The following is a 22598-nucleotide window of genomic DNA, read 5'->3' on the forward strand; positions in this document are numbered from 1 at the left end:
AGGTCTTGGTGACACGTGTCATTCCCTCTTCAGAAGTCTTTGGGACTTTCTGCACGTCTCTTGTGACCATTCAATAAGATTGCAGCCCCTGGACCAGGTCCAGCTGTGGGTTTACGCGTCCTGGGCATTAATAGTGACTCTACTGCTTTTGAAGATAAAGGCATGTTAGTATTTTATTGCCTCCTTTCTTCATCTGAGGCACCATAATGAGCAACAACAGGAGAGGAAGGACTTGTTTCCTTATGATGGAGGATTAGTCATTGCAGCCTGGCCTTCTGGTGTGGAGCTGCAAGGCTGCCAGCTCCACCGTGCAATCCTATGAGGCAAGGGCTCCAGCTGGGGTGCTTGGAAGAGGGAGCCATTCCCCACCCAGCCCTCTTCCCACCCTCTTCTTTTCCCCCCCCCGGCTGCCCGTCCCTCTTGCATCCCCCTCCTGTCCTGAGCTGGGGCCATGCTCCTCTGTAGCTTTCCTGTGGGAAAACTTGGAGTGCTCTCAGCTTTTCCTGCTGAGCTACTGAGGGGCAAGAGGTGACCAAGGGGCTGACTGTGCCACGCTGTCTGGCTCAGCTTCATCCTTCATTCATGCTCTTCATTGGTAAAGCTGGCTCCCAAGGCAATCTGGGCTTCTGTCCTCTCTGGCCCTGGGCTGGGCCGTATCCAGCCTGTCCTCTAGGACCTGACTTATCGACAGCAGGGAATGTGGCTATTGCATGAGGCAGAGATAACCACTGCCACCACATCTGTGCACTCAGTGTCCTTTACTTCCCTGTCCTCTGCTCTTGCTGGTGAGGAAGTGGAAAATCCTTGCCCTGTAGCCAAGTTTCACATATTTGGGTGCGTTCAAGTTAAAGGTCAGGAAAGCTGGAGGGGAGAAAACTTCCCCTCCGTGAGCCCACCCATGCTTGATGCAGGGGCTCCTCCTTGGCAAGGCCGGAGGCACACGGGGCTGGGGAAAGGCTTGCCCCCTTTTCAGTGTCGTGCTTGTCAGCTCTCCTCCGGCTGTGCCACAGCTGAAGCTGCACCCACAGAATGGGGATCTGGCATTGCACAGGTGAGCAACAAACCCAAGGAGCTGTTGGGGATGTTGAGGCCACTTGCAGTGCCTCTGACCTGCGCTTATGTGTCCAAACCATGGGTGTTTCTCTACCCAAGCTCCTTGCTCTACCTGCCCTCACCTGTGCCAGCTGCCTTTCTCCTTCAGAGGGAAACTGTGCAAAAGCTGACTCTTCTAAAACCAGAAATCTTCCCTTTTGCTCCTTGAATTAAAGCGTTAATATACCCAGCAGCAATGAAAGTCTGAACTGAGCATTTCAAATGCCCCTTTGTTTAATTAGCAGAGCCCCTGCCTGCAGACACTGGCAGTGCTGTCTGGCCCCACAGCCTGGGGTGGGAGGCGACGGACAAGGACGTGGTGTCCAGGAATTCCTCCTCTTCAGAGGCATGATTTCTCGTACCAACTGTTTTCTCGCCCCCTTCTGTGTCAGCTGCCCAGAAACAAATAATTTATGGCTGAAGGACTTAAGTGAACTAGCAGCATCTCCTGGGGGGCTGCCCTTTCCATCCTCTGCACCCAGGGCAGCAATAAGTAACTCAGCTGGCCTGGGGATGAGGAGGCACTTTTCCCCTTGTCCACAGAATGGGAGTGACTGGCCTTTGCCTTGAAACCCACCTTGGTCCCCTCCAGCCAGCTTAACCCTCCACATGGGTCCCTGGGTGGCCCCTTGCTCACTGAAGAGGGGAGAGAGCATGACTCACTGTCATCAGGAGTGTGTTAACCCCACAGCAAATAATGATTTCACTGGTGCAAGGGTAACAGTGGTGATGTCTGAGAGAGGAACATGGCCCCCTCCCTCTGGGAGCTAATCTAAATTGCTTTATGAGGGGCCAACAGGTAGCTTCCTGCTCCCTGAAGGACAGGGAGCCAGGGCAAGGGGGTCCCTGGGCAGCCCTGTGCTGTGGCACAGCAGCACAAGGGTTTTCTTGGCTCTGGCAGTGAGACATCAGAGGGGGCACGTTAAATGGTTAAAATGTACCTGCTCCACTGAGGGCTGTGAGACTGGGGCTGCCTGTGCCTCCTCTCCTCCTGCCATGCCCTGGGGTGCACTCAGCATTCCCCAGAGCCTCTAGCAGTCTGTGTGAGCTCTCATGCTCCTGCAGCTGTGCAGGGCTGCGATCACGCAGCAGATCCCTCCACTGCCAAAGGGACTCATGGAGTGGTCTCAGCCCTTGTCTGCCCATCCCTTGTGGCTTATTGATGGTCTTGTCATTGGTTTACACCCGAGAAAAGCCTCTGCAAGGACCACCAGGCTCAGGACCTGCCTGCAAGACCCCTCTGCAGCTGTGTTGGGGTCCTTAGTCTCTGCCGTGGCCAGCAGCTGCCTTAGGTGCTTAGGACCATAATGCCTCCTGGGTGTCGATGGTTGCAGCATCCTGGGATGGAGATGCAGTGATGCCAGGGCTCTCCCCACTACCTTGGGACCTTGCTGTGCCATGTGCCCCTGGGGGCAGCGAATCCCCCTGTGGGCAACCCAGTCACAGTGATATCTGCACCCTTAGAAGCAATCAGGGTTGGGGGGTGACATTCCCTGCCTTTAGCTCCCGAGGAGCCACGCTTGCCTCTCCTGGAACACTCACAGTGGTGGTACATGGCAACCTCCCAGTGTGGTGCCTAGGAACAGACAGCACAGGGGAGTGACATTTCACGTCCAGCAGTGCTCCCAGCCGCCTGGGCTCCTGGATGGCAAAGCCATGGGGTGGGGGAGACCCTCTGTACCACGGACTTGCCATGCAGGCAAGCATGGCTCCCACCACAAGCCCCCATGCTGGGGGAGCTACCAGGGTCCCTCAGTGCCAGAGGAAAGCTCAGCCACAGCCTGGCTAGAAAGACAGATTTATTGCAACATCAGTTTGCAATCAGCACCCAACCTCCCCCCTCCGCCAAAGCAACTCTGGACCCATGCAAACACCCTGACCTGGCTGTGATGCCTCCATGGCCACCAGGCTGCTCTCTGGGGGCACAAGCCCCCATCCCCATCCAGGCAGACTCACTGGGGTTGTGCTGTCCTGCTGTGCCAGGGGCTGCCTACAGGCTGGCAGCAAGGAAGAGGGAACAGAAGATGGATTTGAGGTCCTTCAGTGATATAAGTCACCAGCCGGCATGTCCAAGCAGTCACAGCCACAAGGCTCTCAGGATCCCCAGGGAAAGAGTGGGATCAACCCCCCCCAAGCACATGAGCAAGAGGGTTGATCACAGGAGGTGCCGCGGTGTCCTCTCTTACCACACTCCGTTGGTGCAAGCCCAGATGCTTTGGGGAGCTGGGAGAGGTGCCAGTCTAGTTCCTACATGCAGCTGCTACACGTATCCTGTCAGGTTGTAGGAGTTCATCTCGCTCCTGGTCTTCTGCATCTGGTTGACTGAGGGCCGGGGACTCTTGCCCGCCAGCAGCCGGGGCTGGTAGGTGCTTCCATAGGTGGCTGTTGGGTCCCGGGCAGGGCAAGAGGTGCAGAGGATGAAGCCACCAATGAAGGACAGGAGGGAGGAGATGATGCCCAGGTAAAGTGCCTCCCCGAGCTCAAACTTCGTGCTGTCAGGGATGGTGGGGTTGTGGAAATCCTGCAGCACCACATGGATATTCCACACCAGTGGGATGAAGCAGAGCAGGCCCCCAAGGATGAAGACCACGCCGCCCCCCACTGCCACACGGTCCTTGCTTGGGGAGCCCTGGTTGAAGACGGTGCACCTCATGCCCATGATAGTGAGGAGGCTGGCAAGGGAGGAGACAGCGCAGGAGCTCACCATCAGGGCTTGGGCTGCCTGGATGTCAGCAGGCAGGTTGAGCAGGGAGCTGTAGATGTCACACTGGGTGATGCCTGTGCTGTACGTGGCACACTCCATCCACAGCCCCTTGGTAAAGCTCACGGCTGTCACGATACTGGAGCCGATGTAGGAGCTGATCTTCCAGCTGGGCAGCAGCGTGGTGGTCAGTGTGCCGATGTAGCCAAGGAAGGCCACGGTGTAGCCCAGCAGCTGGAGCCCCATGGACACCATGGTGGAGGCTGGCTGTCACCTCCCTCGAGCTTGCAGCTTTACACCCGGCTCACTGGCAGATCATTCACATGCACTTACGTTCCCATGGCCGTGCTGGAGGCTCCGCTTGCTGTGCCACAGCTCCACCCCACTCCCGGGTCCGCTGGTTTTGCATGGGCACCGGCATGTGGGTGGGAGCCAGGAGGAGAGGTTACCTGCAAGAGTGGAAAGCAATTCATCTCTGATTAACGATTGACCCAAGCTTGCGGATGAGCGCCAAGTGCCCTTTCACCTCCACTATCTCCGCAGCCAGATTTCAGAGGCAGAGCAGCGCTGCCCGGGAAGGACGCCAAAGCCCTCCCTTGTGTCCGGACCACAGGCAGGGATGCAGAGGCAGATGCTGGAAGAGGGAAAGTGCCCACTGCCTTCCTGAGAGTCCCTTTTCCTCTGTGATGCCCTGAGCCAAGAACACCAAAGAGCTACAGTTGTGTTATGTTATTTGGGACCTGCTAGAGGCAACTTCAGGTGGTGATCCTGATGCTCACCTAGATAAGAAAGGGGGATTGGAGCTTACCAAGGCATCTGCAGCCTCCAACCTTGACCTGCTGAGGGTCCAGTGGGACAACAGGATGCACACACCTGAGGCTGAACCATGTCTATCAGCCTTTCCGTGCCACTGGGGATAATGATGGAGAGGGATGCATGTGACAGTGATGCCTGCATCCCCAGGAGAGCCCAAGAGGTCTGCGGAGGGCAGAATTACTTCAGGGCACAGCATGCTGGCAGAACCTTGGAGATACCTCCCGGGAGCACCTCAGCAGGGTGACCCCTCCTGGTGAGCGCACTGGGGTGCAGATTGTGCTTGCTGCGCTGGCGGCAGGGGGGGTTCTGCTGGTGGCATACCCTGCCTGCAGCCCTGGGCACAGGGTGGCGGGGTGGGGTGGTTTGTTTTCTCTCAGTCTTGTTTCAAAATTCTCCTTTCCATTGTGTCTTGCGAAACTGCACTGAGCCCATACCAAACTTCCCTGACACTGCGGGAATGCTCCTGACTGAGAATGCTGCCACTGCCCTGCACCTCCACTCCTCTCCCTGTCCCCCACCAGCACCTTAAATGCTTGGTACCAAAGTTTCCCAACATCCCGTTTCCTTTCCTGTGCACTAGCCAAGACCTCCTGCTCTGTCTCATGGTGATGGTGCAAAAGAAATACCTGGGGTGCTCAGGGTGGCAGCAAAAAGGCATGGGGGGATCATGCTGGAAGTCTGCAGTACTTACGGAAGTGGCTGGACACACGGCGCGGGACCAAAGGTGGCTGCGGCCGGGGGTTACCCAGCACCGGAGATGGCTGTTCGGGGCAGGGCGAGCAGTCGGGGCCCTGGCCTGGGGGATCAGGGGCTGTGAATTGTTTGGCTACGGCTTTGCAAATCCACCTGCAAATCTCAGCCTGGATCAGAAGCTTATTGCAGATCAGAATTAAACCCTTTCAGCGTCAAGAAGGATTGGGGAGCTAGTGTGCCTTGTTTTGCCCATTGTCTACTACCAGGGTAGGTTTGCCTAAGTTGCTCAAGTCTGTGCCTTGCTGTCACCTTTCTGGCCACTCTTAGTCGCTGGTGAATGAATGCGTGCTACCATCCTTATGTCTGCTTTGGGCTGCCTTGCCTGTGCTGGGGTTGGAGGGGCAGTGAAACGCTGGCAGGTTGAAATCCCTGTGCCCACAGGGTAATATCTGACTTTCAGTTTGCTCCTCCTGGCCCTGCTTGTCCTCTGCGGGGTTTGTTGTTGTAAGACTCCTGGCCCAAATGAGGAGCAAATGGAGACGGTAATGAGGGCAGTGCTGGCCCCGTGCCCCCTCCTGCTTGCCGGCTGCCACAGATGGAGAGGGGCAGGGAGGGCCCCTGGTGACAAATTGTACTCAGAGCTGAGCAGGGTCTGGTCAGCGTTTGGACAAGGATGTTTGGATGCTGATAGCAGAGGTACAGCAGGGACCATTTGCTATTTTCTTTCCTTGTCCCAAATTGAAACTCTCGTGGGAACGGGAGCTGAACTGCGTGCCAGCTGCACCTTGCCTCGAGAGCTTGGGCAGGAGCAGTGGGCAGGGATGGGACATGTGGTGGTGTGGGGATGAGCCTTTCAAGTTCATATTGAGAAGCTTCTCTGTGCCTCCTGATATGGTCTATATCTCAGAGAGCCAAAGGAGAGGGCAGGGAGCATGGGCAAGTGTGTGCTCTCCCCACTGCACCAGCAATGCAAGAATAGGGCCTGACAGCTCACCGGGGCAACCTGAGCAGGGGCCAGGGACCTCTGAGCAGGACCGTTGCCCTGCACCTGGAATCCACACCTGCTTTCCATCTTCCCTTCCTGTTCCCTCTTGAGCATCGCATCACCTGCCTCCTGGTTGCTCTGTGCTTGCCACCACTGCAGCCCATCACACTGTACCCATTGGCATACCCACAAGGCTGCCCCATCACACGGCCATTGCACTGTCCCCATCCTATACCCATCATGCTGCCCCAGCACTCCTCATTCCTTCCCCAGTCTCCTCTCCCTTATGCAAATAGCTACAAAGAGCACTTAATCATCCTTGTTAATTGTCTCTGCCCTCCTCTGTTCCCTCCTGGAGATTTTCTCACAAATGGTGTCTAACTTTTCCCTTCTGTGTTTTGTTTTTCCACCAGAGATCCCAGCCCCTCCGCCCCCAGCCTCTCCCCAACCCTCTGTTTACACAACTGGGACAAATTTCACACGCTGGGGACCACTGTCCCTGCACCCCCGCTCCCTCACTCCCCTGCCCTTGCTCCTGCCCTGAAGAATTGTGAGTCACTGGCCGGGGCAGGGCTATAAAGGTGTCCTCGCCAAGGGTCTGCAGCGTTAGAGGGGACACTGCTGCCTGCCACCATGGAAGCTGCTGCCTGTTGCCTGCCGCCCCATGGGCTCCACATGCCCACGGCCAGCGCTTGCCCAGCCCCGGGGATGCAGCAGGGGGGAAGGTACCTGGGTGTTTCGCATCCTGGGGGAACTGGGGAGGGTGGGAATGGGGAATGTGGGTGGTGGGATGGGGAAGGCTCCAGCTGGGTTCAGTTGAAGGCTGTGTAGCTTGCTGCTGTAATGGGGAGCCCTTTGATCCTGGCAGTCCTGGGCAGGAGAGAGGATGCAGAGCCTGGGAAGCAATGCCAGGGGCTTCAAGGGGTGCTTGGGGTGCAGGAACAGGGCAAGGAACACTGAAGCTGAGGTGGTAATGAGTGCACCTGCATGTAACCAGCACCTCAGCCACATAGCTGGGCAGGGGAGCCTCTGGGACTGGGGGTGCATGGCTGCAGTGGGGGGCCGGAGGGGAGCAAGACAAGGGGGGAGTGGGCAGGGTGTGTGGCTATAGCTCTGAACTGGCTCTCTGTACGTAGACCCCTGGCTCTCTGGAGACCGTGGCTGCCCCAAGCAGAGGAGGGGACCGAGCGGCGGAGGGAGCAGATGGACACTGTGAGTTTTACTCTTCCTGCTGCATGTCCCCCTGCCCTATTTCCCACTGGCTAGGATGGGGACCCTGTTTGGCAGAAAACCAGCCTCTTGGCCCAGACTCCTTCACCCCCAGCACTGCTGCATGGCAGTGCCGTGCCCACCTCTCTGCTCATCTCCCCTCTGCCCCAGCAGCCGCTCAGCCTTGCCCAGGCATGGCCAGGCAGACCCCCCCGCCCCGGGGAAGCTGTGTTGCGGGGGCCTGAAAGGGCTGCCTGTTCCCAGGCCTGGCGGGCATTCCTCAGGGGGTTAGTGGGATGCCTGGCATGGGCTTTTGAGCACGGGGGGAAGATTACACTGGCAAAATGCCTGATGGGGTCGGGAGGGGTGATGCCAGCTTCCTTCGCAGGGGAATGACGACCTAAACCCAGAAGTGGTGGTGGTGGTGCGTTGCTGGCTTCAGGTCAGGCTGACCCTGCAGGGTCTGCTGGGTCTGTGGGGCATCATCCCCTTCCAGTGGAGGAAATGTCCGTACTTGCTCTGTCTGCTGGGGTTCTATGCCTTGCTGCTGGGAAGAGGGGGCAGCGGGAGCCACAGCACAGGTCCCATCCTACAGGTCCCATCCCTGGAAGTGTTTAAAAGACGGATAGATGGAGTGCTTAGGAATATGACTTAGTGGTGGACTGGTACGGTTGGGCTTGATGATCTCAAAGGTCTTCTCCAACCTAGTGATTCTATGATATATGCTTTGACATCAAGTATGTAGTGGGCTGATATAGTTAGATTTGATGATCTCAAAGGTCTTCTCCAACCTACCAATTCTATGATTCCTCAGGCCTGGACTCAGCAGGCGGTGGGGGAAGACAGTGGCCCCAACAAAGCACTGGCATTTTTCCGACACCCGGTCAGGTACGTCCCGTGTTGCAGGCGCCCCGTCCAGACCGAGGGCAGCGGGCAGGTGGGTCTCACGCTGTTATCCCCACGCAGGCTCCTCTGGCCCAGGTCCAAGTCCTTCGACTATCTGTACAGCGTGGGCGAGGCGCTGCTGCAGAACTTCCCTGTGCAGGCCACCCTCTGCCTCTATGAGGACTCAGGCAGTGAGGATGAGGAGGATGAAGAAGAAGAAGAAGAGGAGGAGGACGAGAAGGAGGAGGAGGAGGCAGGGGACACAGCAGGTCCCCAGTTGCACGTGGGCAGCGCTGGAGCGCCAGTGTGAGGGCGTGGCACGCGGGACACGGGACTACAACTCCCAGCAGCCACCGCGGCGCCTTCCGGCGGCCGCCGCCCTCTCTCATTGGCTACGAGTTGGGGAGGAGCGCGTGGCCCCGCCCACTCCTGCTCCTCGTTTCTATTGGAGTCGCGGGAGGCGGAAGGCGGTGCGCGCCGGCTGTGGGGCTCACGATTGGCTGAAGGGAGGGAGGGGGCGGGGAGGTGGGCGGGGCCTGCCCTCCCCACCGGCGCGAGGGAGCAGCTGCGGCGGGGCGCGAGGCGCGGGGCCGCCATGAGGTACGGGTGGGGCCGCCATGAGGTACGGGTGGGGCCGGGGGGCGCCGGTCATGGCGTGGCTGCGGCGGTGGTGGAGCTGGCGGGGGTTGGGAGTGGTGGGGTTCGTCTGGGACTGGGAAACCCTGCTCAGGTGGGTGAGGTCGAGTTTGGGCCGGTGGGGCGGGTGGGTTTGGGGGACCCTGCTGCGGGGGACACTGCGGGGGGACCTGACCCTGCTGTGAGGGGACACTGGGACACGCAACCTCTCTCCCCCTTCCCTCCCCGCCGCGGGGTGACACCGGGAGGGACCTGATCCTGCTGGGGGGCAACATTGGGACACCCCCCCATAGCCTGCTATGGGGGTACTCAGGTAGGGGCGACCTGGCCCTGCTGGGGGGCGACAGTGGGACATCTCACCCCCCCACTGCTGTGGGGTGACACTGGAGGGTGGGGACATTGGAGGGGACCTGACCCTGCTGGGAGGGACACAGGGACACCCCCCCCCCCAACCCCTGCTGTGGGGGGTGACACAGGGGAGGGATACTGGGACACCCCCACACACCCTGCTGTAGGGTGACACTGGAGGGAGCACACACTCTGCTGTGGGGTGACACCGGGGAGGGGCCTGACCCTCCTGTGGGGGACACACTGGGACACACACTCCTTCCCCTCACTCCCCACCCGCTGTAGAGTGACACTGGGTGGAGTATATGGCTTGCTGTGCAGTGACAGCGTGGGGGGATGACCGTGCCATGGGGTGACACTGGGACACACCCCTACTCCCTGCTGTGGGGTGACACTAGGGAGGGACCCTGCTGAGGGTGGTACTAGAAGCTGATGGTGATGGAAATAATTTGGAGCTGGGTTTGGACAAAGCAGGGCCAGTGCTGGGATAGAGGGTCTAGGGTTTGGGGAGGAGGCTGGCTGTGTGGGGTTGGATGGGATCCGAAGCCTGTTTTGGAAGAGTGAGGGTTCCTGGCAGCCTGTGGGGACCCCATCATCCCTGGCAAGTGGAGCTACTGCAGCCTCTTCTTGCTGTATATCTTGGCACGGAAAACCCTAAATATTGCTAGGATCCTGCTGAGCGGCTGGCAGCCGCGGCTACGTGATGCCAGGAGAGCCGGCATCCTCCCTGCATGCCGTAGCACGTCACTGGCATTTGTGGATCCCCATGACCCGTCCCTGTGCCCCCCAGCCTGGTGAGGAGGTGCCCCCTCCCAGTGTGCCCCCCCGCCCGCCTGAGGTCTGTAGGGGGCTGATGCTGCGTGTGCACCATATTTTACCAGCACGATTTCCTCCTTTGGCATTGGTGATGGGAGTGGGGGCGGAGATGAGGGGAGCCCGGGGGAGACACAAATGTGTGACTGCAGCATCCTCACTCTCACGGCTGCATCCCTGCGCCTCCTTACAGTTGCCTTAGCAACCTCCTATCGATGGGGTATTTATAGAGGAGGCGAATGCGGGTTGGGAAGCCAGAGGCGGGGGACTGGGACTGGGTGGGCGTCTGCTAGGTCAGCCTTCAGCTTCAGGCTTCTCTTGGCTTGCGTGGCTTTGCGGGGGCAGGAGGATGCTACTTTCTTTGGCGTAAGTGTGTGCGGTGGTCCAGCTTTTTCTGCTCATAGGAGCTGGGGGAGGTGGTTAGGAATTTGCACATGGAAATAAAAATAAGTGTCTGGGATGTCTGCCCTTCTCGCAGGCATCTTTTATGCTTGTAGGCTTGTGTAGACCCAGCTTATTGTTACACTGGAATAAATCATCTCTGAGCTCTGACAGGGGGTGCATTGGCACAGATACTCAGGGAGGAAAAGGTTAAAATAAAATCTTCTTGATGCATTAAAGGTGTTGCCTGATGTGAGTCCTGACAAATCTGTTTGTGAATATCCTTATTTTTGTGTCTTAGTTCTGTCTGTCAGAGGGCGAAAATGCCTGTAACAATGAGTGAGACAGAGGTTTTGTGTGGAAACTGTGGCAAGTTTTCCTTTGCTGTACATTCATTTATCCCATGGGTTTGGATCTCTTTGTAAAACCTGATGACAACAAAAGTAGGTCAGGTGGTCCCTGCTCAGAGCTGATGCAGCTTGTGGAGGAATGCACAGATCCAGAGGCCTCTCAGCTGCTCTCATGTGCCCCAGAACAGCCCAGAGAACTGGGATTAGGTGCACAGTTTCTCAAGGAAAGGCCTTCTGGTGTGGGCTGTGGGGCACAGGAGGTGGCAGACCCCTTCTGTGTAATTCTGGTGCACTGCTGCTTTCCTTCACTCCTCCTTGAACACCAGACTGAGGTTTACAATCTGACTTTTACAAACTGTTGGAAAGAAGCTGCTTTCTGCCTCTGGACACAGTGCCAGGCTTGCTTGGCTTCTTACTACTTTTGATGTAGGAACCTCAGAAACCACAGGAAGCCTGATGTTGCCAGGAGGAGGTGCTGTATTTATGGAGAAGGTGGCTATCAGTGAGGTGCTATGATGCCCGCCTTGGCCCTTCCATGCATGTGGATGCCTGCCTTTTACGGGAAATGAGGTGTGTTTCCAGCCCTGCTGACCCTGTGAATGGCACTGTGCTGCCGTAACCTCACTACAGCTGAGCAGATTCAAATCCTTTTGGGATAACTACAAATATCTGAAGTCCTGGACCTAAGATCAGCATATGGCTTAGTTCCTGTGATTTCCAACTGTGTTAGCTCCATCATCTGCAATAAATGCCTTTCAGAGCTGCGTAGTCCTGTCTCCTCTGTCTCCTGACAGAGTTGTGGCTTTGCCACAGCAAGATGTCACACAAGGCAAGAGGAGATGAGCTTGCCCAGGACAGTCTGATCGGTGGGGCATCAAGCACAGGGAGAAGACAAAGCGTGAAAAACAAGTGAGTGAAACTCCTTCTGTGAGTAGAGAGGGGTATGCTCTGCATCCACGGGACTTTGTTTCACTCTTGCCAGGTTTCATTTAGTTTAGTTTTGCTTTCGAAGCACAAAAGATGCTTTTCCAGTTGGAGAGAAGTTCCCCTGAGTATGCAGGCAACTCTGTCACTCTTGCTGCTGCCCTTAGCTTGGCCAAACAACATTAGGAGATGCATATCCTTTTTTTAGTGCTGTGCAGTTGGCAGTATGGCAGTGGAGAAAACAGTATGACCCTGTTTATCGCAGATTGTGGGTAGGAGTTGCAGAAGTGTGAACTGCCATGGCTGTGAAGTTGTTTTAAAACAGGATGAGTGCTTTACCTGACTCCGTCAATCTCTTCTAGAAGGGAGGGGCACCAGGCTGCTCCTGGCAGCTTCTGACAGGCAGAGCATCTTGTCTGCTGATGAGATATAGGGACTCTCCTTCATCCAGGTCTTCTCTTCCTACTTAGCTTGTATGCAGCCCTCTGGACTTCTTGGGCAGGCCCTGGACCTTCTTGGGCTGGTGGAGCATAAGTATGGCTGAGACTTCTCTAGGGCTCTGAGAGAGCCAAGGGTGCCCTAGGCCCCTCTGGTCCCCCAAACCTCTGAAGTGGCACTGCATGGCTAGGACCTGTCATGGGTCCACCAAACAGCACCCTCCTTTCTGCATTAATCTCACCCTGGGCAATGGAGGGGTTGGGCTTCAGGGGATGAAATTTAAGCTGTCAGTGACTCTCTTGTTTTCTTCCCTGCAGGTAGGCAGGAGCTCCCTGTAGCCGAGTGAGGCAGCATGGCAAGTAAGTGTTCTCTGGTCAAGATGGAGAGGTGGCGGTGGTACTGGAGGAGGAAAGGGGGATGTTTGGCAGCCACCTCTCAAAGAAGGGGTGTCTGTGCTTTTTGAGGGGTGTTATTTTCTGTGGGGAGCAGATGCCATCGACTCTTAACCTTGGATGAGGTCTGAGGTCCAGCCTGACTTATGCTTCTGTCTGCCCTGTGGAAGGTGAGAGTCAAGAGGAGGTGCTAAAGGGCTGAACTCTCCGGATCTTCCTGTATGCTGCAGCTTTTCTTTATTTGCGTGGTGCTTGCTGTGCAAGGCAGGCCCCTCTGAGGCTCTTTGGACTGAATGGCCCCTCTGCAGGGGTTATCGGTCTGTGCTGACATCTCCTGCCAGTGGTGCTCCTCATGGCCCATGACTCGCATCCCACGAGCTGCCTGTCATGGGGACACACTGCCTTGTAGCCTGCGTGGCTGGTGGCACTGGGACTCTGTGTTCGCAGTGGATGGGCACTGCCTAACTCTGCCCTGCTGGGAGCTTGCTGCGTCTTGACATCTGAAGGAATGCCTGGCAGATGGGGCTGCTTGGGGCCAGTGGCTAAAGCTGGGCTAAAGCTGGGCTGAGGCTGGCGAGGGTGCAGGGTGGAGGATGGCGTGTGGTCTGTAGAGAGCAGGACTCAACCCTCCCTCCTCGATCTTCTGGGCAGCCTGCGCGGGGGCTGCATGCAGCGATGTGATGGGAGCTGGAGGAGCACGGCGGTTGTGAGCGGGGAGATGTAACGATCTGGCTGGGATCTCAGGATTTGCTTGGGATGTCGCTGGAGCCAGCTGTGAAGGTGGAGTCAGCAGCCACACTGGACAGGAGGAGGACCCCAGGGATGACAGGTATGCCTTCTTTCGCTATCTGTGCTGTGCTAGGTGGGGAAGGGAGCAGGGATCTTCAGGCAGTGTTTTTACAAGGCTATTTTACTCTTCTGTTAATGAGGAGGGTACCCAGCTGCGTCCATGCCTTCTTCTACTGCTGCCTTTTCTTCCTCCCGGAGCTCAGGTGCTGGCTCACTGGCATTTGCTGGTTGTGGGAGGTGTTCCCTGTGTTGGCAATGACCCCCACCGAGCAGTCCCCTTTGTGGTGACCCTGATGTGCAGGAGGAGGATGTAGTGGTCAGCATGTTCACATTCACATGCTCTCCAGCAGCACGCAGCCCTGCTGCCTCTCTGTCTGTGGCAGACACAGCCATTCTGCAGAGCAGCAGCCTTGTGGGTGTCCCCATAAGCCAGGCAGCAGTGTTGTGGGGTAGCGGTGTGGCCAAGCCTGACTGCCACCAGGGACCAGCAGCAGTTCAGGAAACCCAGCAGGGATGCAGTGAACCCAGCCCTCGCTCCTGCTCTCCTTTCCTAAAGCTCTGATCTCTCCTGAGCACCGGTTCTCCAGCTGGTGTGGGGAGACTTGGAGAGGGACAAGGGATTAGTACTGAGGCTGCTGGACCTTGGGATGTTCCCTCTGCCTTGTGGTTTGGGGACAGTACCTGCTCAGCTGTCTGCTCATGGTGTCAGTTGGGGATCCAGGCTGGAAATGAGAGTTGGCAAGGCTTTTGTTTCCTGAAGGCCATTGGTTTTCCTGCTCTGTTCCCCAGGGATATGGGAGCTCTTTGCACTTTCTGTGTAAAAGCAGGAGGGTGTAGTGTCTTAGTTTCTGCTCTTCTGCCATTTCTACGTTCCCGAGGGAAATTGGATGTGGGGAGAGGCACACGCATTGCAGCATGCTTTCAGTTGGGACATTGCTCATGACACATGCCTGCCTACGTGTCTGTTTTTATTTCCCACCATAGTGTCCAGTTCAGCAAAGCAAAGCAGGGAAGGGAATGAGTGACTGGTATGTGCAGGGATGGAAGACCACGACAGTGAGATCTGCGGCCAAGCTTGTTGCTCCAAAGAGTGCTGAGGAAACTGGAAAGAGGCTGAGACTCAACGCTGAGGAGGAGAGAGTGATACAGCAGCTGATCAAGGTGGGAGGCCGAACTTCTCCAGCAAAGGATGGGACATTTTTGAAATGGATGGTGTCTTTATAAAAATGTCATCACTCTCTGGAAAGGCTCAAGAGAAGGTTGACCTGCCAGTCTGCTTCCTCTCCAGCCAGGACAGCCCTCCTCAACTGCTGAAGCCAAGGCAAGCTGATCCCTGCCCACCTGCGAGATGCCTTCTGTGCCTCTTGAAAATGCTTCTTCCTTGTAAAAAAAAAAATAAGAAAAAAAGGTTTGCATAATAAAGTCTGTTCTGAGAGGAAGCCTCTGACTCACATCATTCATGCTGCTCTTCATTCACACCTCAGTGCTTCAGCCCTCTGCAAACGCTCTCCCTGAAGCAAGCCATTAATAAATCACAGGGGAAAATGCACCTACACAGCACAAAAAGAGCAGAGTGCCTCCAAGCACAGGATGGTGTAGCGAAGTAGTAGTTGCTTACACCATGATCTTGCCCCTGCCTTGACATAGACAAATACTCTCACAATACCTTGCTGTTTAGGTACTGGTTTCAGAGCAGGATACATGGAAAGTAAAGCAGAAGGAAACCCGCTGGTCTCTGGTGAAAGGCTCCCAATAAAAAAGTTGGTAGCTTTTCACTAACTGTTATGTGTGGTCTTCACTGAGCTCCTTATTGAAACATCATCTCTGTGCAACGGCCAAGCTGGTCTAATGGGAGACCCCAGCTGTCCCCTTGCCTCCTTGTCCTGCATCTGTTGATGTTGGAGTGTAAGTTGGTTCATCTGGTTGATCCAATGGAAGACTGAGCCTGAGGGTGAGGGATGTAAAGGGGGTCTCTGTGGATCAGCCAGCTGAACTGATTTCTCTTCTTCAAGGGAAGCTGCACAGTACGTGGCTTGGTGGGAGTTGATGGTGCCAGCTTACAGCTGTGTGTGTTGACCTGCATTATGGAAACATTCTTTTATGAAATGTGTGCACTGGATGTTTGGATCCTGGAAGCTTCTTGGTTTTTGTGGAGTTTATGCTTCCTGGGCAACAACTTGTTTGCCTCTTCTGTGTTGCTGCAGGTCCTGGTACCCCATGGAGTTCTCCCTCCTACAGGATACAGGTGGGAGGAGAGGCTTAGAAAGGGCTGTGTTTCTTGCAGGCAGGAATGTGCTGTTCCTGCTCCGCCTCGGTTCCTGACAACATGCTCTGTGGGGAGATCTGTTGTGGGCAACAGTCTCCCATGCTTTGGGAGCAGAGGATGATCTTTCTCGCCCTGTAGCAAAGGGGCAGCAAGGTGAAATCCAGTCAAGGGCAGAAGGTTGAAAACAAGTCTTTTGGGAGCCTTCTGTCTCTTCTTCCCAGCTGGAAAAGCCTGGCTGGACAGAGGCCAAGTGAGGGGTTGTCCCTGCTCAGCATGTCTCTGCCTTGTGTGTTGCAGTGTTCTTGGGGGCCAGGAATGCCCACTCGGTCCTGAAGCGCTTTCCCCGAGCCAACGGCTTCCTGGAGGAGATCCGACAGGGCACCATTGAGCGGGAGTGCATTGAGGAGGTCTGCAGCTATGAGGAGGTCAAGGAAGTGTTCGAGAACAAAGAGAAAACGGTGTGTTTGTCCTTCTCTGCTCCCCAGGGGATGTGTGAGGGCTTATACTTTAGCAAGCTGGGGGCACAGAAGGAAAGCACAGGGGGAACAGGCTCTCCTGTTCTTTCTCCTTTTCTGTCTGCAGGCAGCATGCTGTGGCCTCGCTTTCCAGCATTACTTTTCCTATCCCAGTCAATGCTTTTGCCTTCGCATTGCCAGGACACCCTGCCTACAGCTGCAGGTCAAGCTGGCACTCCTATAGCACGTGTGGGAAATTTGTGCTCTTGTTCCTGACTCTCCAGGCTGGTGTTAGCCAAATTTCTCCCTGCTTGGTGTGGGGGCTGTTGGCTGCTGTCGAGGGATGTTCTCTTGATCTTTTGTGTTGGTTCCTACAGTGCTTCAGATGCTGGCAGCTGTGGTGAGGGTTGTGCAGGACAGCCAGAAAATTTCCTCTTTAGTGGGCCTGGGTAGGGCAGTGATTATTGCTGGTGGTGGTCAGGGGTGCTGGCCCCACCTGCAGCACATGATGGTTGTTTCTCTGTTCCTGCTACAGATGGAGTTTTGGAAGGGCTACACCAACTCTGTCTACTCTGTCAAGGACCCCGGGCACAGCACGGAGCACTCAGATGCTATGTACGTGGTAGTGCCTCTCTTGGGAGTGGCTCTTCTGATAGTCATCGCCCTCTTCATCATCTGGAGGTGCCAGCTTCAAAAGGCCACCCGCCACCGCCCTTCCTATGCCCAGAACCGTTACCTGGCCAGTCGAACAGGATGCAGCCTCCCCAGGGTCATGGTGTACCGGGAGCGGTCGCAAAGCCAAGGGGAAACTCAGTACCAGCGAGAAGCGAGCAGTCGGGTGGCTGGAGATGGCAGAGCTGGGGATGCCCCCCAGCAAGACAGCACCCTCTACCCACCAGAGCATTCGGTCTCCGTCCTTTCCAGACTGTCCAGTGCCACCCCTCCACCTTCCTACGAGGAGGTTACAGGCCATCCGGAGAGCAGCAGTGGTGAAGAGACCAGCATCTCCTACAACGACCCACCACCCAAGTATGAAGAGATCGTGGCCACTGCCCCTGTTGCGGGCAAATAGTGGGTCTGCCTCCCTCCTGCCTCTTCACACACTCATGCTCACCCACCTGCCCACCCTTCGCTGTGCCCGGGACCCCCTTTGGATGTGACTCGGCACCCCATCTCACTTGTACAAGCTGGTGCCATCACACAATAGCCTTACCCTCCTAACCAAAACCAGCTGTCCCCAGCTGGGGAGAGGCTGGGCTGTGGGGATGGCTCTGGAGCCAGCCAACCATCTCCTGCTCCTCACTCCCCGCTCACGTAAGTGCTGTAGCAGCCAGAGCCAAGCACAGCTTATTCCTGGCTCAATGTGGGGGTCTCCCCATGGTGCATTTGATTTCCTGACTTCCCGCTCAAACAGACATAACATTTCCCATTATTAAAATAGCCTCACTGCCTCCCTGGAGTGCTGCGCAGCTTTACCCCATGTCCTTATCAGCCCCTGTTTTGCTGCTTGGGGCTCTGATTAGGAGTTGGGGATGCAGGAAGGGTGCGGCAAATTTCTGTCCATCCCCACAGTTGGTGTCCATGCTCTGTATTTTGGGAGAAACTGCCTCCCTTGTGTGGAAGTGGGGAACCTGGTCCATCCTGCAGTGCCTGAAGCAATATTTGCTGTCCTGAGATCACGGAGGAGCTGTCAGGGGGGTGCTCTTTGGTCTCCTAGATCCCTTTGGGAAGGGGGAAAGGCTTGTGGTGGTCTTGTACGTGAGGTAAGTGACTTTGGAGTATCAGGCTCCTCTCTTTGGGGGTCTTTGTCCTCCAGAGCAGGTAAAGGGGAGTGCAAGACCCCACTCTCCTCCAGGCCCCGCTGGTGGGTGGAGTGCTTGAATACCATGGCCATGGCATGGAGGACCTGACAGAGGCATCTGCTGAGATGAGAGCTGAGCGATCGCGCCATGACCCAGCGATGGCCGATGGGTTGAAAGTAGGACCAAGCTCTGTTGCTTCTGACCACCAGCTGCCTGTGGTGGCAGGGCAGAGCCATGTGCTTTGCTGTGGGGCCAGTGTCCCCTTTTCCTGTGGAGCTGCTTTAGGGCTTGAAGCAAAAAGGCTGTCCTTTCCAAGTCATGTCTGGTGGGTTAAAAAGAGCGTTGTGCTCACCAGCTCCCCAGGAGAAGCCCAGAAACTCCCAGGACTGCCACCCTTCAGTGTGCACCCCAGCACCAGTCTCTCCACCAGCACCGAATGGCTATTGTACATGTGTCAGCTGCCTGCACTGCACTCCGTCCCAGCGATGCTCTCACAGCAAGTGCCCTCAGCCCAGAGCTGGGGCTTGTCCACCGTGGCTGTTCCTGGGGCAGGACATGAGGGGTTTGCAGCTGCTGGCACCTTGTCTCTTCCCTCCCAGGCCTTTACTCTGCCTTTTGGCCTTAGCAAATTGGGATTATAGGAAGACCTGACAGTGAGCGTTGGTGTCAGAGCCTGGCAAAGACTGGAGGGAGACAGAAGGGCGCTCTGCATCCTCTGTCTTTGATGCTCAGTCATTATCCCTGCAGTTTGTATTCTGTAAAACTTGGTATATTTCTGTGCAAAAAATGGTATTTATTAAAAAACCCTCACTGTCTGAGTGGCATAGGGTGGCTTATTCCCACAGGGGGGTGACCCCCCCAAGGTGCTGCTGGATTTCCATCTCATGGGTGTGCCTGGCGCTCAGCTCTGCAGGACGATGGAGGCAGCTGTGGGATGACGGCACCCACCCCACCCCTCCCGGGCACAGCTGCAGCACAGTTCCCACAGGAGGGGACCATCTCTGGAGACCAGATATGTGCTGCCGTGGTACTGGCAACGCATCATGCATGTTGGACAGGAGTCTCACTTCCCTGGGCATCTGGTGCAACGCTGGTGACAGCTGGAGTGTGTCCTGTGAGCCCTGACCAGCCAGTAGGTGAAGTGTGGAGGGATTTCCTAAGGTCTTTGAGGGGATTTAGGTGCACAAGTTGTCCTGCTGTTCCTCTATGTGCTCCTAAACCTCTTAGATAATTCCCTTTAAATAGCACGACTAGGGCAGCGTGGGATTTATTTTAAGCCCTTTCAAAACCAGATTTTACGCTCAGGTTTTGGACTCTGTCCCCCCTCAGAAGTGTTTAAAACTGTCGTTCAGCCCAAACAGATGGGTTTATCGCTGCAGACTCCACTGTGAGGCAGGAGAGATTAGCTCTGGCACAGCTCGGTGCTTGGATGCCCACCGTCTCCGCTCTCGCCTGGGCTCCTGCGGTGGCACGGGGACGTGTTTAGCCTGGGATTGGTCCCCAGTTGACAGGATAAGCCCTGGCCTTGAAGCACGGCTTGGTTTGCCTGCAAACGCGTGTGCGTGGGGTTCTGCTCAACCGCCTGGGTTTGCTCCCGTTGAGCAATCCTTTCGATGCGGCAGACTTCTTACCTTCGTGACGGATGCCGGGGAGGCTGCCCCGGGGTCCCCGCTGCGATGCTCCGCGCTGAGCCCTCCTTAATCCCCGCGGCTGCGGCTTTAAGCGCGGCGGGCGGGGTGCGAGGGGCGGGCTGTCCCGCAGACACCGCCCGGCTGGCAGCGGCCGAGGGAGGCTCTTTACGGGGCAGACACTTGCTTTGGACTGCAAAAAAAACAAACCAAAAAAAAACCACCCCAAAAAGTAAGTGCTTCCCCTGTCCTCCCGGTGCGAGCCGCAAAGCCGGCGGCGCGGAGGCTCTGGGGGCAGCTGGGAGAGAGCCCCCTTGTGCCCCGGAGCCGCCCCCAGCCCCGCTCCCGTCTCTTCTCCTGTCTGCTCTCCCTTTGTCCAGTCCCCTTTCCCGTCTCCCCCCGGTCCCGTTCTGTCGTCTCCCCCGTCCCGTTTCCTATCCCCTCTCCCTGTCTCGGTTCCCACCCCCTCCCCCCCCCGTCCCATTTCCCGTCCTCATACCCTGTCCCGTTTCTCATCCCCCTCTCCCCTATCCTATCTCTTCTCCCTGTTCCATCTACCCGCCCCCTTTCCCCTGTCCCGCCTCCTCTCCCCCGTCCCGTTTCCCGTCCCCTCTCCCCTGTCCCATTTCCCATCCCCCCTCCCCTGTCTCATATCCCATCCCTCCTCTCCCCTATCCCGTTTCCCGTCCCCCCTCTCCCCGGTCCCGTTTCCCGTCCCCTCTCCCCCGTGGGTGCCCGGCTTCTCTCTCGCGTGTCCCATGGAAACTCCCCTGTGTTTCCCACCCGCGGTGATCGGAGCCGGGGCGCTGTGTCTGGGGTCCGGGCCGAGGGTGCTGGGGTGGGGACAGGGGTCACCCCAGCTCTGCGCCAGGCAGGACCCGAGGTGAGTAACAAACCCCCTTCCCCTCCGTGTTGGCCCCTCTCTGCCCCGGGTGAAGGGCAGAGCTGTGAGCGAGGTCAGCTCCTCTGCACCCCATCCTCAGGGTGAAGTGGGGGGCTGGACAGGGCTGGTACCCCCACCTGCCTTCTGTGGAGCATCCTGGGCTGGGGAGGGATGGAGAGAGGTTCAGTGTGGGGTTTCCCTCCCCGGGGCAGGTTTTCTCTGCTTGCAGGACTTAAACCTACTCACGGGCTTAGTGAGGCGGAAATTCCCTGTCACTGCCAATGCAAGAAGAGCCAAAGGAGAGAAGCTGGCTGCTTCCGCCGGCGAGGAGGGGTGTTCCTTGGCAACAGCTAGAAAAAGCCCTAAAGAGAGTTGGAGGAGGAAATCCAGCCACTTAAGCGTTTTGTTCTTATGGATTTTGACAGCTGGTTTCTTTTTTTTCCATTTCTTTTCTTAATAGCATAGTCTCTCTGCTCCTGCTTCTCACTCCCCTCCCATCCCTCCGCGTTTTGGGAGCTGCAGCAGTTTCATAGGTGATTAGAAAATGAACTGATCTGCCCTCTACAGATTTATTGTTATTAATATACGCTGGTACAGGCTGAGAAAGCAACACAGGATGTTTGCTCCTCTAAAACACCAAAACTGTGGAGGAGAAACCCAGTGGTCTCCATGGCTGTGGACTGGGCGGCTGGGTGCCTGACACAGGTTTCTCCTGTGGGACTGACACCACCTTGGGACTATTGCAGGACTTACTGCCCTGCTCCTGAGTAGAGGAGTTCCTGCAAAATTCCACTTTTGGTTGAGGTTTTGGGGAGAAGTGGTGTGTGCATGTATTGTGACACCCTTGGTGTCACCCGTGCCGGTGTTGGGTCTGGGCAGAGTCATGGAGTAGGTGTGGGGCAGCTGGGAGGTGCTGTGCCCCTACACTGCGCCCCCAGCAGCAGCTCTGGACAGACCCGGTTGCAGAGACAAGGCTGTCATCTCTGCATGGCTGGAAGTGGGAAATCACCACAGCTGATGCTGGGTAAATTTCTGCCTCTTTAATTAAAGGGTTTATAATGACAGAGGAGGAGAGAGCAGTGTGAGGTGGGTCATTGCTGGAAGTGCTGGTTATTGCAGACATGGAGCTTGTTCTGCTTGCCCTCATGTACCTGGAGCAACAGGGCTCAGCTGCTGCAGGAGACTGGATCGGTGGCTTGGGGGCTGCGTCTCCTGTGGTCTTTTGGGTCTTTTGGGCTTGGGAGGTGGTGCTGCTCCCCAGAGAGTTCTCCTTGCTCCTCTCCTTGGGGTGATATCCCAGATGAGGGCAAAGATCTGGAGCAGACGAGAGGGTCTGAAGCACCCCAGGAAGCAGCAGTGAGGGCAGTGGTGGGCAGTCTTGGCTGCTGCTAGCTGGGAGTAGCTTGGTGGGCTGGAAATGTGGCGTCAGGGACCCAGCTGCTAGATATAGTCCCTATGTGATCAAAGAAAGCAGTGCCCTTTCACAGTCCTGCTTGCTCATCTTCTCTTGTTCCCCTCCTTGAACACTAAAGAGGAAAGTCTCTCCTTCCTTAAGCTGTTTGGGCTGTGTTGCAGCAGGCGTTTCCTCTTGTGGTGATTTTGACCTGGATTTTTTGCCCTTTTGGGCAGGGCAAGCTGAAAGGGTGGAAGCAAGGAGGGTGCAGGGGGGCTGTGTGTGCATGTGGCACGTTTCAGATGTCAGGGCAGCGCTGGGGTCCAGCTGGGGTTTGCCAGCCTCAGCAACCCTCTCGCGTCTTCTTTTCAGCTGCATTTATTTTGAGAAGGAATAAAAAGTGCATATGCTGGGAGTCAAGAAGGTGTTTTCTGGGCTTCTCTCCCCAAAATGGACATTGATTGCCCTTTGCTCGCATCGCTCAGTAAAAGTGTTTGGACATTGTGGCCCCAGAGCATTTCTCAAAGCCCTGGTACTTTGCAAGGGGAAAACTGAGGCACAGGGCGCTTGTGGTTCCTGAGCAGCTGTAGAGCCCCAGATGTTGCCTGTGTCCCATGTCCTTCTCCTCCTGTTGGCTGCTTTCAGGAGCAGTGAGAGCTGGGGACTGTCCATCCCCAGAGCTGCTTCCCTGGGAGAGAGCTGAACTGGATGCTGACCTG

General features: G+C 56.5%; 2 protein-coding genes and 1 long non-coding RNA gene across 30 annotated transcripts; 1 reads left to right on the forward strand and 2 right to left on the reverse strand.

Annotated features, from left to right (window-relative positions):
• Positions 1–2894: 2894 nt before the first annotated feature.
• Positions 2895–5433, reverse strand: CLDN2 (claudin 2). The gene is made up of 2 exons (XM_009571993.2): positions 5301–5433; positions 2895–4242 (listed from the first exon to the last, which is right to left on the reverse strand). The coding sequence occupies exon 2, from the start codon at positions 4046–4048 to the stop codon at positions 3353–3355; it is 696 nt and encodes a 231-aa protein (XP_009570288.2). The 5' UTR covers positions 4049–4242; positions 5301–5433; the 3' UTR covers positions 2895–3352.
• Positions 5434–8889: 3456 nt separating this feature from the next.
• Positions 8890–19517, forward strand: PRRG3 (proline rich and Gla domain 3). Of its 28 annotated transcripts, none has more exons than XM_054075640.1 (5): positions 8894–8981; positions 11669–11818; positions 12589–12630; positions 16016–16176; positions 16709–19517. In XM_054075640.1, exons 3-5 carry the CDS (start codon positions 12624–12626, stop codon positions 17243–17245), a joined length of 705 nt encoding a protein of 234 aa, XP_053931615.1. In that variant the 5' UTR covers positions 8894–8981; positions 11669–11818; positions 12589–12623; the 3' UTR covers positions 17246–19517. The 28 variants fall into 28 exon arrangements, 7 of the variants coding, with proteins under 7 accessions (XP_053931615.1, XP_053931613.1, XP_053931617.1 ...); XR_008451449.1 differs by lacking the exons at positions 11669–11818; positions 16016–16176; positions 16709–19517 and adding exons at positions 12713–12833; positions 13315–13492; positions 14437–15986 and having other exon boundaries at positions 8967–8981; XR_008451451.1 differs by lacking the exons at positions 11669–11818; positions 16016–16176; positions 16709–19517 and adding exons at positions 12736–12833; positions 13315–13492; positions 14437–14828 and having other exon boundaries at positions 8967–8981.
• LOC128853151 (uncharacterized) lies at positions 14694–22531 on the reverse strand. Its single transcript, XR_008451463.1, has 3 exons — positions 20624–22531; positions 19607–19796; positions 14694–14832 (listed from the first exon to the last, which is right to left on the reverse strand). It is a non-coding gene; the product is annotated as an uncharacterized LOC128853151 (long non-coding RNA).
• Positions 22532–22598: the final 67 nt, after the last annotated feature.

The sequence above is a fragment of the Cuculus canorus genome, chromosome 10 (assembly GCF_017976375.1).
Source record: "Cuculus canorus isolate bCucCan1 chromosome 10, bCucCan1.pri, whole genome shotgun sequence".
In the NCBI taxonomy this organism is placed as follows: Eukaryota; Metazoa; Chordata; class Aves; order Cuculiformes; family Cuculidae; genus Cuculus; species Cuculus canorus.